Raw genomic sequence first — 14,078 nt, forward strand, 5'->3', positions numbered from 1 at the left:
TTGATTTTTCAGTTTCATACCCCTCAGCTTTCCAATATGGAAGATGGAACGTTTAGCTGTCTTTCAGCACCCCTCTACCACCCATACCACATACTTCTTCTTTCTCTTAACTTTCCAATATGGTTTTATTATAATTTTGGTGCCAGTTGTTATTCGTTATTATTGCTATGTAAATAGTATTCACAGCTAAAAAATATAGTACTGTAATAATGTTTTACTTTTCCTAACATACCATTTTCTCTCTGTTTTTCATTTGGTTAATGTTTTAATCACTAATTCAACTCTGAATTTCCCCCCATTTTTTTTAACACATTACTCTCATGTATGGTAATAAAACACATGAGACAGCCTATTAATTTGATTTGCTTGAATACTTTTCCCAGGAGCTTTCTGATATGTGCAAATTTAGGTGAGTTGCCCCTTATTCTTGCTATGTAGACAGCTTGGGAACTCACTTTACCATTATTCTGGGGGAATTCCCTTTGCTTTTCACTCTAGTTAGAGCATTTATTTTCTAATCCCATTTCTTCCTTGTGTCTTATTCCCTTGGTCTACTTGGTTTTTTGGTTTTTTGGTTTTTTTTTTTTTTTTTTTTTAGATTTATTTAGTTGAGACAGAGACAGACAGCGTGTGTGCACACATTGGGGGAAAGGGCAGAGGGAGAGGGAGAGAGAAACATAAGCAGACTCTGCTGAGTTCAGAGCCGCATGGGGGACTTGATCTCATGAACCTGAGATCATGACCTGAGCCAAAACCAAGAGTTCGATGCTTAACTGACTTTGCTACCCAGGCACTCCTCGATAGCTTTTTAAAAAAGAATGGGAAATAATTCTTTTTGAGACTTTGCAGTATGAGTATGACTTTAGTCTTCCCACAAATTAGTTATTTGTTGGTTTGGCTGATTTTAGAATTCTGTGTGTTAATCATTTTCCCTCATAATTTTAAAAGCATTGTTCCATTGTTTTTCACCTTCCAGGGATGCTGTTGTGAAGCCTAATGTAATTGTATTTTTTATCCTTTGTATGAAACCTATTTTATCTCTCTGAGGGCTTGTAGGATCTTCTTTTTGTCTCTACTGTGCTTTAGTGTGGGTTTGTTCTTCTCTTTTCTTGGATTAAATCTGGAAATCATATCCTTTAGGTTTAGAAAATTTTCTTGAATTATTTTGTTGATGATTTCTTCCCTTTTGTTTTCTGTTTTGTTTTTCTAGAATTCCTAATAATTAGATATTGCATATTCTGGACTGGATCTTTTAATTTTTTTATGTTTTTACTGTTTCTGTTTTCTTTTATACTCTTCTTTTTAAAAGAAATTTCCTCAGCTTTATTATCCACCCTGCAATTTTTCATTTCTGTAATCATTTTTATTTTCAAGACCTTAGTCTTGGTGCACACCCCTCTCTCATTTCTTCCCCCCCAAAAATTCAGGCTTCCTGTTCTTATTTCATGGATGTACTATCTTCTATTATTAACTCTCTGAAAGTACTAGTTAAAGTTTTTATTTTTTTGAAAATTTTCTTATGTAGTCTCTATTTCTTCCATCTTTTTTCTTCCTTCCTTCCTTTCTTTCGTTTTGTTTGTTTGTTTGTTTGTTTGTTTTTGGCTTGGTCTCTCATTTTTTATATTAGATACTTTCTTCATGTCTTTTATTGTCCTTGCCATCTGGTCATATGTAAGAGTGAAGCACTACGAATAGAGTACGAACCCTTATATAATACTTAGAATGTGACAGACACTGTTGTAAGTGCTTCATCTATTTTAATTTATTTAATCTTCATAAGGATTTTGGGAGCTAGTTACCAATATTATTATTAGTAGTAGTATTAGTATCACTATGTGACAGATAAGGAAACTGAGGTACATAGTGTTAAGTAACCTGCCCAATGTAACATAGTTAAGTGGCAGAACTAGAATTTGAATCAAGGCAACCTGACTTGATAGTCTTTTCTTTTAGCCTTTATACTATTAATCCTTTTATTGAAATCAGGAGCAAATTGGAAATTCTGTGCATGTAGGTAGGGTTTGTCAAAATAGTGTTACCTGAGTGAACTGTTTTTCTTGTTTGTCTTGTTTCGTTTTGTTTTTTTAGTGGAGTCTGTCATGAGGTCCTTTCTCATGGGTTGATTAGATTCACCAGAGAAGAATCTTATTTTATTTTTTAAATATTTATTTATCTATTTTAGAGACAGAGAGAGAGAGCAAGTGTGGGGAGGGGCAGAGGGAGAGAGAGAATCCTGAAGCAGACTGCCCACTGAGTACGGAGTCTGACACAGGGCTCAATCCCAAGACACTGAGATCATGACCTGAGCTGAAATCAAGGGCAAGTCACTTAACTGACTGAGCCACCCAGGTGCCCCAGAGAAGAATCTTCTAAGATGATGACTAGAGACTGAAACCTAGCTGCTGGCAGTTTGGTCGCCAAGTGATCAAGGAGGATTGGGAGAATGGATCTTAATATTTAATATAACTCAGTCCGGCAGTTTCAGTGTCTTCTAATATGGAGACCCTTGACTTTATCCTGTCTAGGGAATAAACCTTCAGTCTTCTTCTGTGATGAAGAACTGTGAGTTGTTCTGTTGTGCAGATTCTGGAAGGGGGTCTTGGGATACATCTGCCACTCTTATTTTGAGTCTCACCTTTACCCAACTTTCATTGCCATGTGTTCCTGAGCCTTTTGTAGATTCTTTGATGTAAATGTGATTGATTCTTATTTTTCTCAGTGGTAGTTTTAGATTCATCTTCCTTATATTTGCTTTCAGATTTTTTTGCGGTTTTCTCATTTTCACATTCTCTTTGACCCTGTGTTTATGCAGAAACAAACAATCAAAACAAATCTTTGCTATCTTTTAGGAAAAGACCTTCATGGAAAAGACTTCAATAAGATTCATGTTCTTAATGTGCCATTTAAAATTCTTTGTTAGATCTGTTGAAATGGATCTCAAATATCTCCCACCTGAAGCATTTCATGATGCACCAACTAGATACATCACCATATGAAAATCTTTCCTCCCACCTTGGACATTTTTTCTTCTTTCTTAAGGCTGTTTTTTTGCATGGTTTTCTTACACTCTGCCCCTCCTGCCTCCCAGACCATAACTCTTTGAGGATCTTAGATGTTCTCTTCTACAGAGATGCTTAATAAAAATTTGTTACATTAAGTGTTGTATATATGTTTTTCTTATAAAATATCAGCAATATATTAAATACCGAGGATAATAAAGGAGGGAATTAATACAACAGTGCAACAAAAGAGATCAAATTCAGATATAAAGAAGTCTGAGGGTTGTTAAACTAGATATTGTGAAATCTTTCAATGTAGATACCTAATCATAGCAATCATGCATCTTTCCTCCTGCCATGACACAAAGAATGAACTATATGATCTGCTAATCTTTTAGCCAGGCTCATGACTGTATAACTTACATGACAGATATATTTGGTGTTGCTGTATTATATTTGTAGTTTAATGGGATATAATGTTAAGTCCTAGAAATAGTCTAAAAATTATAAATTAAATGTGCTGGAGTAGCTAAATCAATATAAGAGACCACACCTGTAATATTTCCTTTTAAAAACTAATTTTTAGTTTTTGTATTTAGTAAAGTTGATTTGTACAAATCAATGATGTTAATTTTACTTTCTCCTGCTCTTTGCAATGTTTGGAAGAAAACAAAACTATTGCAGGATTTGAAACTAAAATATTTGGAAAAATGTTAATGCTTTAAAATAATATTTCTCCAATTATTGTATTTTAAGAAATTCAAGACACATTTATCTTTTAAAATGTTTTAGTATTTCTTTGAAAACAAAGTAGAGGAAAACTGTCATCTTCATTTTAATACTTAAAGGTTGCTGGGATATGGAAAACATCAGTGATCATTGGTATATTCTTTTGTAGAGTTAAATCAGTACTTAGGAAAGTGATGGTATTTGGTTTATTACCACAGGCAAACAAGCTGAGATGATTGTTAAATATGGCTATTTGTTTTTGTTTTCAAGTTTTCTGGCACCTTACAAATAATTTATTGGGATGTGATTTACAAAGACACATAGAAGCATTACTCTAGATATTCTGTTCTTTTGAAACTGTATTATTTGGATACAGCGTTGTAGATGCTAAAAATATTTTTTAATTGTCTCCTGAGATTCGTGGAATACATGTGGAAAACCCAAATTTAGTGTTTATAGTTTGACTTGGTTAATTCTCAGTATCCATATCACTCTTATTTCATAATTTCTTCATGAAAAATATAATCACATACAGATTTCTATTTGCTTGCAACACAGAATTAATGTGAATACCATTTCAAACTAACCACCATCAAAAGTTTCTGAAAGTCTGGTTTATATTTTTTAACTGTTGTATGTGGATGACTTACTTAGCTTTGATTTTTTTGAGAAATACATCTTTTAAAATTTTTTTATCAAACTTAAATTGTAGGTAATGGTGACAACAGTGGTATCTCATTTTGGTTAATTTAATGTCCTTCCTTTTTATAATGTACTTCTGCCTCCATATATTTCTTTTAGTGCCATTACCTACTTGAGTTTCTGTGAAAATAAATTTTCTTTGTCTATTAAAACAATCTTTGAGATTGTTTTTCACTGTTTATTTTTCTTTAACTAGTTTTCGAGTTTTATTTTTGAAGACATTAATATTAACTTCATTGACAAGGCAAGCCCTGGCTATAGATGACTACTGCTTCATCACTCAAGGCAGAGTGCCTTAGAAAGTGCTTTTAGAATTATTGCTTAACATGGTTTAATTTGTTTAGCTGTTTTTTTAGAAGTTGGAGAAGGTTGTTTTCCTGTAACTAAGTCCATCTTGTATTAGTGCGTCGAGGAAACTATAATTAATAATTTGGATACATTCACTTTTGAAAGATAAAACAGGAAACCAGTTATTATTGACCAGAGTATTACTTGCGGCTACTGTTTCACAGTTTATTGTGAATTTATTTTTTTATTTAAATGTATACCATCTATTACTTATTTTGCTTTTCCAGGTTTTTTTGGGGTTTTTTTTAATGGTTTGTTAGATAAAAGCTCTTTCTTTTTCTTCTTTTTAAAAACCCCAGTACTCATGGTTATCTGCTTCCATTTTTATGATACACATTAAGGACAAAATAAAGCATGTATTATCTTCCTGCTTGTCTTTCTTACATAGTTAAACTGTAAAGAGAGGAATTCAGGATATTCACTTGTGTTTTTCTCTTCCCTGGTCTCCCACGAATACATGACTTGATTTATCTTGATCAGCCTAGTAACTTGCTCCACATTTTTCCAAAAGTGCAAAGCAGTTTCAGCTAAAAATACACATATCAAAATGCTCCAGAAGTTGTGGCCACAGCTCAAAAATGCTGATCAATTTTGAAAATCTAAATCAACCTCGGCCATGAAACCGAGGGAAGAACCTTTGTGGTGGGGGACAGATTTCCAAAAATTCACCACAGTCCTGTTCTTAGCTGGAGTTTGTGCTGATGTTGCCAGACAACTGAGGAATAGATGCAAAAAGCAGGAAGCATTATTGAATTGAGCCCTAGCGCCAATTTGGGAAAAGCAAATTAAAATGTAAAAGAATATTTTTCCACTCCTGGCGTCTTGACACAAAATGGCAAAATACATGGTTGCTGAAAAAGTCACAGAACTTGCTAATTTTGCCTGAATGGCAAATTTTGCCAAAAAACCCCCAGTTTTTGCATTAAAAAAATGCATACCCATATAGTTAGAAAAAGTAGATTTTTTTAACCCAAATGAAATAGTTTTAATTTATAAGTAAAAATGTATATACATTTAAGTCAGAAAAATGTTTTGACATAAATGACTGTGTGTGTGGGCTTGTTTCAATGTCTTCTGATATTTTTCAGGTGCACTTGAAGAATGGATGATGATGATTTTGGTGGTTTTGAGGTATGTGCAATTACCTTACTTTGCTTATGTAATTGCTTTAACTTTGTTGGATTATAACGGGGTATACTATTTTGAAAATGTATTATTTTCATTGGTATTCATGATCATTTCTTGATCATTTTTAATGTAACACTGAAATAAAAAAATGAAATCAAGGAAAATGAAAATATATCCCTTTTGAAAGATAAAACTAATTATTATTGAATGTATGGTCATGCCCATGGAATGGTTTAAATTGAGTTAATTAAGTGCTGCTAGTGGAAGCATTAAAGAAGAAGTTTTAAAAATTGTCAGCTGATGATTTTGCTGGGATACATGTCTATTAGGAAGTAACTTATAAGGTGAAAGATGAGTATTGCTGATCTGTCACATATTTTTATGTTTACACCTGTAATGAGTTGATTAGTGTATTAACTACATAGCCTTTTGGTGGCTTATAGAGCTAATTAGTATGTTTGTGTTGTTAGATCAGGTTTAAGTTGGATGCTTTGTAAGTGGAAATTGTTAGCTGAAGAAGCACTGTCTTTTCCTTAATCCTTTTCAGTGTGTGTTCATTTTATTGAAATATTTTGTAACCCAGTTATTTTATGGAGCCAGTATAGTCTTGCAGGAAAATCTCTGGATTAGGAGTCAGGATGCCTGAGCTCAAGTGCTGGAACTACCAAGTGAGCTCTGTGATTTTTTTTTTTCTTTTTTTTAGTAAGACTTTCACCTAATTTGGAATTTTGTTAAAAAAAGAGATTATTTATTAAAAATAGGGAGTTTAATTAATAACATTAATAGGAGAAACAAGATATTAAGTATATATTCAGTATTCTGAATATCATGAAAAAATGGTGTGAGTGTTTTTATATTAGGATCATTTCTTGTCCATTGATCTTATATCTGTCAATGTGGACATACCTGTTTTGTGTGTTTCTTCTAATACTGGTTTTTGTTGAGCACATTTGTATGCTTTTTGCATTTTGTTGGGTGATTGAATCTTCTGTTACTGAAGTTAACATTTAAAATTTTGTGAAAATTCCTTTCATTTTGAGAATAATAGGTGTTTCAGATATCATCTTAGTTTCTTGTTTATATGTTGTCAGTTATTTGAAGATCAAAACTTAGTACAGTCTCCTTTACTTAAACCATGCTTGATTTATTATATCAGAAAAAAATAGAGTGGGTAGTTTTCCTCAGAGTAAAATTATATTTCAATGTTATGGTCAATGGATCTGTTCCTTTCAGTATTACATATTTACAATGTTAACCAATTATTCTAATTTAATTGGTAGTTAGGGTTCTTTCTTTTTATATCCGGTTGTAGAAATAAGGAAGGTCTCCATCCTTGGTTATATAAACCGTGTTAACTTTTCATAATTTATAGATAATAGTTACTATATTCTATGTCACTTAGCTTCTGTGGCAGATTGCTTCAACTGACTTTTTTTTGTCTGACAACTTAATGCAGAATCCGAATTGAAATTCTGGTTCTTCTCAGTAATAATTTTGCTGTGATCTGGACAATTAAGAAAGAGAAAACTCTTACCCACAAGCTCAACATTCAGTAATTGACTGTCCCTTACTTTTATAACTGTTTAATAGGAAGGCTTGCTAATTTAAAACATCAGTTTTAGGAATTTTTTAAGTGTTGAATGATAGGAAGTCCACACAGTAGATTATTAAAGAATGTATAGATGAATCCTATTTCTTTAGATTGATCTCTATTAGGTCTTTTGTTAATTAATGAAAAAGATATACTTAGTTTAGAGTATTTAGATATATGCAAAAGAAAATTTTCATTAGCAGGAGATATATTTTAGTAGGGAAAGGAGATTTTTACTTAAAAAATAACAGAGTGTGCATACTGGGGGTGGTGAGTAGTGGTTAGGGTGGTAACTATGAAGACTGAAAAGCAGTTGAGTATTTGGAGGGAATTTGAAAATGTGTGGTATATCACAAAGAATATGCTTGTGGGACTGGAAGGCTTGATTGCTTAAATAGCATTTCTTCTTTTTAGATCTTCGAAAATAAATTTGCCTTTTTTCCCCCTAGGCTGCAGAGATTTTTGATGGTGGAAATGGTGAAACCCAAACTACGTCTCCTGCCATTCCTTGGGCTGCTTTTCCTACAGGTACTACTATGCAGTAACTAGAATTATTTTTTCTTATTTACACTTTTGCCCTTTCTTTGAAAGCCTCTTTTTACTTTTGCACTTGGCCTTCTTTGATCTGAAAAATGGAATGACCCAGATTTAATTTAGGTTTTTTTCATAACATTATAAATTGCATAACAAATTCTGCAGTGTGGCTTGAGGCATGATTCCAAAAATGATATCATGAACATTAAATAAAATTAAAGTATAATTTACATTTCCTAATTCGTCTTAGTTTTAGGAAAATGGGGTACCAAATAATATTTTTAGGCTGTCCAGTTGATTAATTAAAAAGACTTCTTATTCTTATATTCTAAAAATATCCTAAAGTAATTTAACATCTTTACCAGTATTCAAATTTAGAAGTGTTTTTTTTTCCCCCCAGGACGGTCAGTCAAAAGTATTAAACATTAAAATTTAGCCATCCAGGAAGTCAAATGCAAAAATAAATTCCATTATGAGAGATATTTTATGGAAGACCTAATACTCAATATTAAATAATTCATGTATAAATAATACTTTGAATTTTCTAGACTTTTTGTTCTGCCAAATCATTGTAAAGTCAGAAGTAGAAGATTAAAGTATCCTTCTTTAACAGCTCTGCTTAGTCTTAGATTATTAGAGTTATTCATCCTCCAAATATTTTTCCATTGCTTATTATGCATTAGGTTCTATGGGAATGTGTCCTTTACTTCAAGGGAAGATACGACAGGCACATACATACTTGTAATACGAAGCAGATTTGCGATGTGGGAAGAATGATGATTTCATCAGCCATTCGTTTAGTAAATGTTTATTTCATGCCTGGTATGAGTCAAGTAGTATCCTTGAAGCTGGGTATATATTATTGATCTGGGCTTTGAAGGGTGTTTATTATTTGAATAGGCAGAGATGGGAGAATGGGGAAAGGTTTTGAAGGGAGAAAAAGAAACGAAACAAAGGTATAAATGGGGGAAAGAGGATGACATAGTTAGGATGCTCATTCTTGTTTGAGGGATTTATGTATGTGGTTTCCTTTGCCTGGAATTTCTCACCTTGTTTCCCACTGCCACTGTCTCCTGCTCCCTTATTATACTAATTCCTATTTATTTTATGTGTTGTTTTTTGCTTTAATATGCCTTTTTCTGGGAAGCCTTCCCAGAGAACCCTCCCACGTCTCTGTGCACCTATTTTCTGACTTGCAGTTTAGGCTGTAAATTTTGTGGGGTTAGGCACTATGTCTGTCCTTTTGTTATATCTTAAATGTCAAGCATGGTGCCTGGCTTATAGTTGGTTCTCAGTAACTATTTATAGGAAGAATAATTAAAGAAAAAAAAAGAATAAGGGGAGCCTGGGTGGCTCAGTTGGTTAAGTGTCTGACTCTTGGTTTCGGCTCAGGTCATGATCTCATGGGTGAGATAGCCCGGCCTCTGGCGCTATGCTGAGCAGGAAGTCTGCTTGAGTTTCTCTCCCCCTGCCCGTTCTCCCATTCGTGAGCATGCATGCACATGCTCTCTCTCTCTTTTTCAAATAAACAAATAAATCTTTAAAAAAATGAATAACTGAATGAATGACATCTAGAGTGGCCATGGAAATTGATAGGAAAGTTGGAATAATGATATTTATGTAATGGCTTAGGATTTTCAGTGTGCTGTCATGTATTCCTTTATTGTAAAGGAATTTGTAAACTAGGCAGCTACAGTATTATCTGTTGTACAGAGGACAAAATAACGGGTTATAAAAGTTTTGGAGTCTGATACAGATAAATATGTTTAGGGATGAAATCTAGTCTGTCAGATTATATTTCAGTTCTTTTTAAGTTAACTGGTTTTTTTGGAAAAAAGAGCATCAGTAGGCCTCTCTGGCTGACTGGATGTGAGGGTGAGGGAGGAGTCAAAATTGATTTTTGAGGTTTCAAGCCTTGATTCTGAAGGAATGGTATTACCTTGAACAGAAATAGAGTATTTAAAAAAGTTGGTTTGGGACAGTGTGAAGCCTAATGAATTTGTCTTAGACTTGTGTATTTAAGGTACCTTCAGTTCAGGAGAAAGGTTAAGGCTGGTGTTCTTGATTTGGGAGTTTTCTCATAGATATGACAGTTGAAGTTGTAGGAGGTAACTGGGGAAAACAGTATGTAAAGAGAATAGGGTTAAGTAGAGAAATTTGGTTGTCCATAGTTAGGGAACAAGAGGAAGAGACAGAAGATTGAGAGGTAAGGAGAGTACGGGCTAGGCATTAGGAGTAGAACAATTCAAAGAAGGTATGGTCGCTAGTGTCAAAGGCTTTTTGTGAGAGAGAGGTCAGTGTGATCAGAGACTGAGAAGAAAAGCAGTCGGAAATGGCTTTTCAGGAAATGATTTCAGTAGATTGGAAGTTGAAGCCAAATTGTACTTTACAAAAGCAAGAACATGATCTGTTTTCCTAGAATTGTTGTGGCAAAAGAGTTGTATTAAAGAGTTGTATGTTGTGGACAGATATCTAATTCCTGTTCTCCAAGAGTGGCTATTATGTCCCATCTATGTATATATCTGTGTTTGTCGGTCAAGTCCTCAAAGCCTAATTAGAATTCAAGAACAGTTCCTCTAGTGTGCGCGTATGTACACCCAGACAGCACACCCATTTTATCCCTCACTCCCTTAAAAAATCAGACCTGATGAAAGTACTTTTTCTGAATTTCCCCACTGACTTACAGAAGTGGAGGTAAACTAACCTGGCCAACAGTTGAAGTTAAGGCATGGTAGATGCTGGGCTCAGCCAAATAATCTTCCTCTTTTGTTGAAGATCGTTTCTCTTCCGCTGCCTGCTAGAGAAGTCCGCCTCTGATTCAGGTATCCGGAAGTTTAGATAAGAGTGATCTGAACAACCTAATTAGTGTAACAATTTAATTAGTTACACACTAGAGTCCAGAGAAGATAGGAAGCTTTCAGAGATCTAAAGTAGATTCTTTTCAGTTTAAGAAAAGACTTAATATTCTCCTTTTGTCTGGTTCGCCACCTACACTCTAAAAGTTTGTAATCTATATGAAAAATATTTTTAAAAGAAATGATTATTAACCAGGTTTTACCACAGCTTAAAATCCAAGATTACTCAGAAACGTTTGGTTTAAGTTTTTAAAGTACTTGGGGGAGAATAGAAATTTTCATTCTTGGGGTAGGATAAAAAACTTTTAAGTAAACAATGTGTTCAGGCTTAGTGTGCCTAATGATTATCTTGTTGAGAGCTGGCAGTTAGTTAGAGGATGATTTCATAATAGCAACTGGGATAATTAGTTTATCTCGTGAACAGTGTCTGTTTATAGCCTGCAATACTATTAATGAATCGAGGTACCTCAGGTCATGCATCTCACTGTAATATTAGCATTATTTACATAGTGAGACCTTTTAAAATGCTAGTTTCTGTGCAGAGCTGATGATGATATTAAAAAATTGCCAGTCAGAGTAAATGAAATGCACATGTTGGTTCTGTATACAAACTGTTATCTCTGAGCCCATATCTTATCATTGTATGACATCTAACCTGTAAAACCTGTCTCCACACTTCCATCATTGTGGGAGTTGGAGAATGTAAGCAAGAGACAAGTGAGTATGAAGGTATCAATTTCCTTTTCTTCCTGCCTTTACACTCAGTAAAGGTGTGGTAATTATTACTTTATCTTAGTAAAAGATATTCAGTGAGAACAACTACCTTTATTGGGCATTTTCCTCTCTATTTCATAGCCTTTCCTTTTAGCTTACCTTCCATGGTTATTCTTTTAGAAGCCTGTGGCTGGTCGAACTATGATCTACGTTTTGTTTCTGGCCGATGTCTGTTCTGTTACTTTGCGATTGTTCTGATTGTAGTACATTCCCTCATCTCCTATCTGTTTGAGTCTCATCTTTTTTTCGAAACAAGTTATGGAGCTTTCACTGAATCCATATCTCATAACTGCTCTTTCTTCTGAACTACTGTATCATTTTTTTTCTGCGTCATTTGCTTGGCACTTTTTAATTGTGGTAAAATAACATACACAATTTACCATATTAACCATTTTTAAGTGTATAGTTCAGTGTTGTTAAGCATATTCACATTGGTGTACAACTAATCTCCGGAACATTTTCATCTTGTGAAACTGAAATTCTGTAGCCATTAAATAATAACTGCTTATTTGCCCCTACCCCCAGCCCCTGGCAGCTACCATTCTGCTTCCTTTCTCTTCTGAATAACTCAGTGAAATAGAATCATATAGTGTTTGTCTTTTTGTGATTGGGGTATTTCACTTAGCATAATGTCTACAGGGTTCATTCATGCTGTAGCTTGTCTTGGAATGTCCTTCCTTTTTAAGCCTGAATAATATTCTACTGTATGTATAGACCACATTTTTTATCCACTAATCCATCGATGGACACTTGGGTTGCTTCCTTTGATTATTGTAAATAATGCTGCCATAAACATGTGTGTACTAATTTATATTTTTAAAAATATTTTATCAATATGACTGCTATCTCTACTTTAGTCTAAACCTTCGTGGATAGAGACTGTGTTTTAAACCTTTGTGAATCCTAAGTACCTGGTATAGCATTGTGCCTTGTTAATAAGCAATGCTCAGTAATTATTTCTTGATGATAAGTAGAATAGACTCTTTTTTAAAAACAGCAACTCTTTTTTAAAAAGTTCTTATTTTAATTTGTTAGCATATAGTGTTATTAGTTTTAGGTAGCAATATAGCAATTTGACAACAGTAACTCTTTTTAATTATTTTTAATTCTTTGGAAGTAATTAAATAGTCTTTCAATCACAAGGTAGAGGAAGACAAACCTAAACTTGCTTTAAAGTATAGTAATCTTGGAAATCTTAGATAATTAGTCAAAGATGGCAAAGAAGCTATATTCTAGGGTTCAGTTAAATTTCTGGGTCATTCCCAATACAGACAAATGACTTGGAAATAATGATTAATAAGAGTAGTCACAGATTCACAGAAAGAGAGAACAACTATTTTGCTGTTTTTGTTTTTTCCTGATTTCTTGTCTCGTCCTACTGTGTAACAGCAGGTAATAGTAGAGGAGAGCAGAGTTAGACTAAATTTTAGTTCAAAAATATTAGGGTCTAGAAGCAATAATAGTAGTATCCAGTTCTTTTACTTACTTTTTTTCTTACTTATTTTTCTAAATATTTTTCCAAAGGAAAATCATTCCAGATTTTGCATAGCATATAATATCAGAAAAATTTTGAGTTAACTACTCATAGAGCTGTATTTTTTAGAAAAAGAGTTTTTTTCTTTTTCTAAGGCTAAGAGATCCTTTTTTTTTTTAAATCATTCTCAACTATCTTATAAATTTTTATGACTGGTAATGTTCTACTTATTAGGAAAATACCTTTTCAAAATGAACGTTTATCTTCTGATACACACACATACATATATACACCTATAAATACAAACATTTATATATATTATATATTTATATATTTTCATATATATTATATATATAAATATATCAGAACATAGACATACATACATAGATGGATATTTTGATTTCTTCTCTTTTCCTCATTTTTACTCCATAATGCACTTTGTCCTCCCTACTGTACCCTTTTGAAGGAAGGACTTTCTCTTTACTTGATCTTGCAAGTTCTGAGAACATTAGACAATTAGGCTTAGTTTGGGTTTAGTATGTTTTTTGATTATTTTCTGATTGTAGCAGACCCAAAGTTTCAGAATCCATGGGATTTATTTAAATTAAGTCTTTATATTTTGTTGTTGTTGTTTTTGTTGTTCATTCGTTCACTAATTCACTCATTTATCAAATATGTGAAAGTATACTGTGTATCAGACACTAAGGGCCATGTGTTATGGACCTTATTCCATTTTCAGTGATGCCATATGAAAATTGTCATCTCAAATGACTGAATGTTTCATGAAATGCATTGTTAATATTGTTAAGTGCTTTTATCAATAACTTTAGCTTCAAATATTTGATAGAGGTTTCGTGAAAAGAATATTAGGTCAGAAAGTGTTGTCATGTTGCCATTGTGTACAATGTGGGTGGTGCTGTTTTAGAGGCAAATGACTGTTCACT

At 33.3% G+C, this 14,078-nt stretch overlaps 1 protein-coding gene across 8 annotated transcripts in view; it reads left to right on the forward strand.

Annotated features, from left to right (window-relative positions):
* CCDC91 (coiled-coil domain containing 91) overlaps window positions 1-14,078 on the forward strand; it is a 311,062-nt gene that overhangs the window by 65,564 nt on the left and 231,420 nt on the right. For all 8 annotated transcript variants that reach the window (XR_015721662.1, XM_045811835.2, XM_087855733.1 and 5 more), the window contains 2 exons: window positions 5,867-5,909; window positions 7,947-8,025. Coding sequence is in view for 5 of the 8 variants with exons in the window: in XM_045811835.2 (XP_045667791.1) it covers window positions 5,880-5,909; window positions 7,947-8,025 (109 nt within the window). In the remaining 3 variants the exon portion in view is untranslated. Of the gene's footprint in view, window positions 1-5,866; window positions 5,910-7,946; window positions 8,026-14,078 lie in introns of those variants that run through there.

Source organism: Ursus americanus, chromosome 25, assembly GCF_024610735.1.
Source record: "Ursus americanus isolate L20-20 chromosome 25, mUrsAme1.1.p, whole genome shotgun sequence".
NCBI lineage: Eukaryota > Metazoa > Chordata > Mammalia > Carnivora > Ursidae > Ursus > Ursus americanus.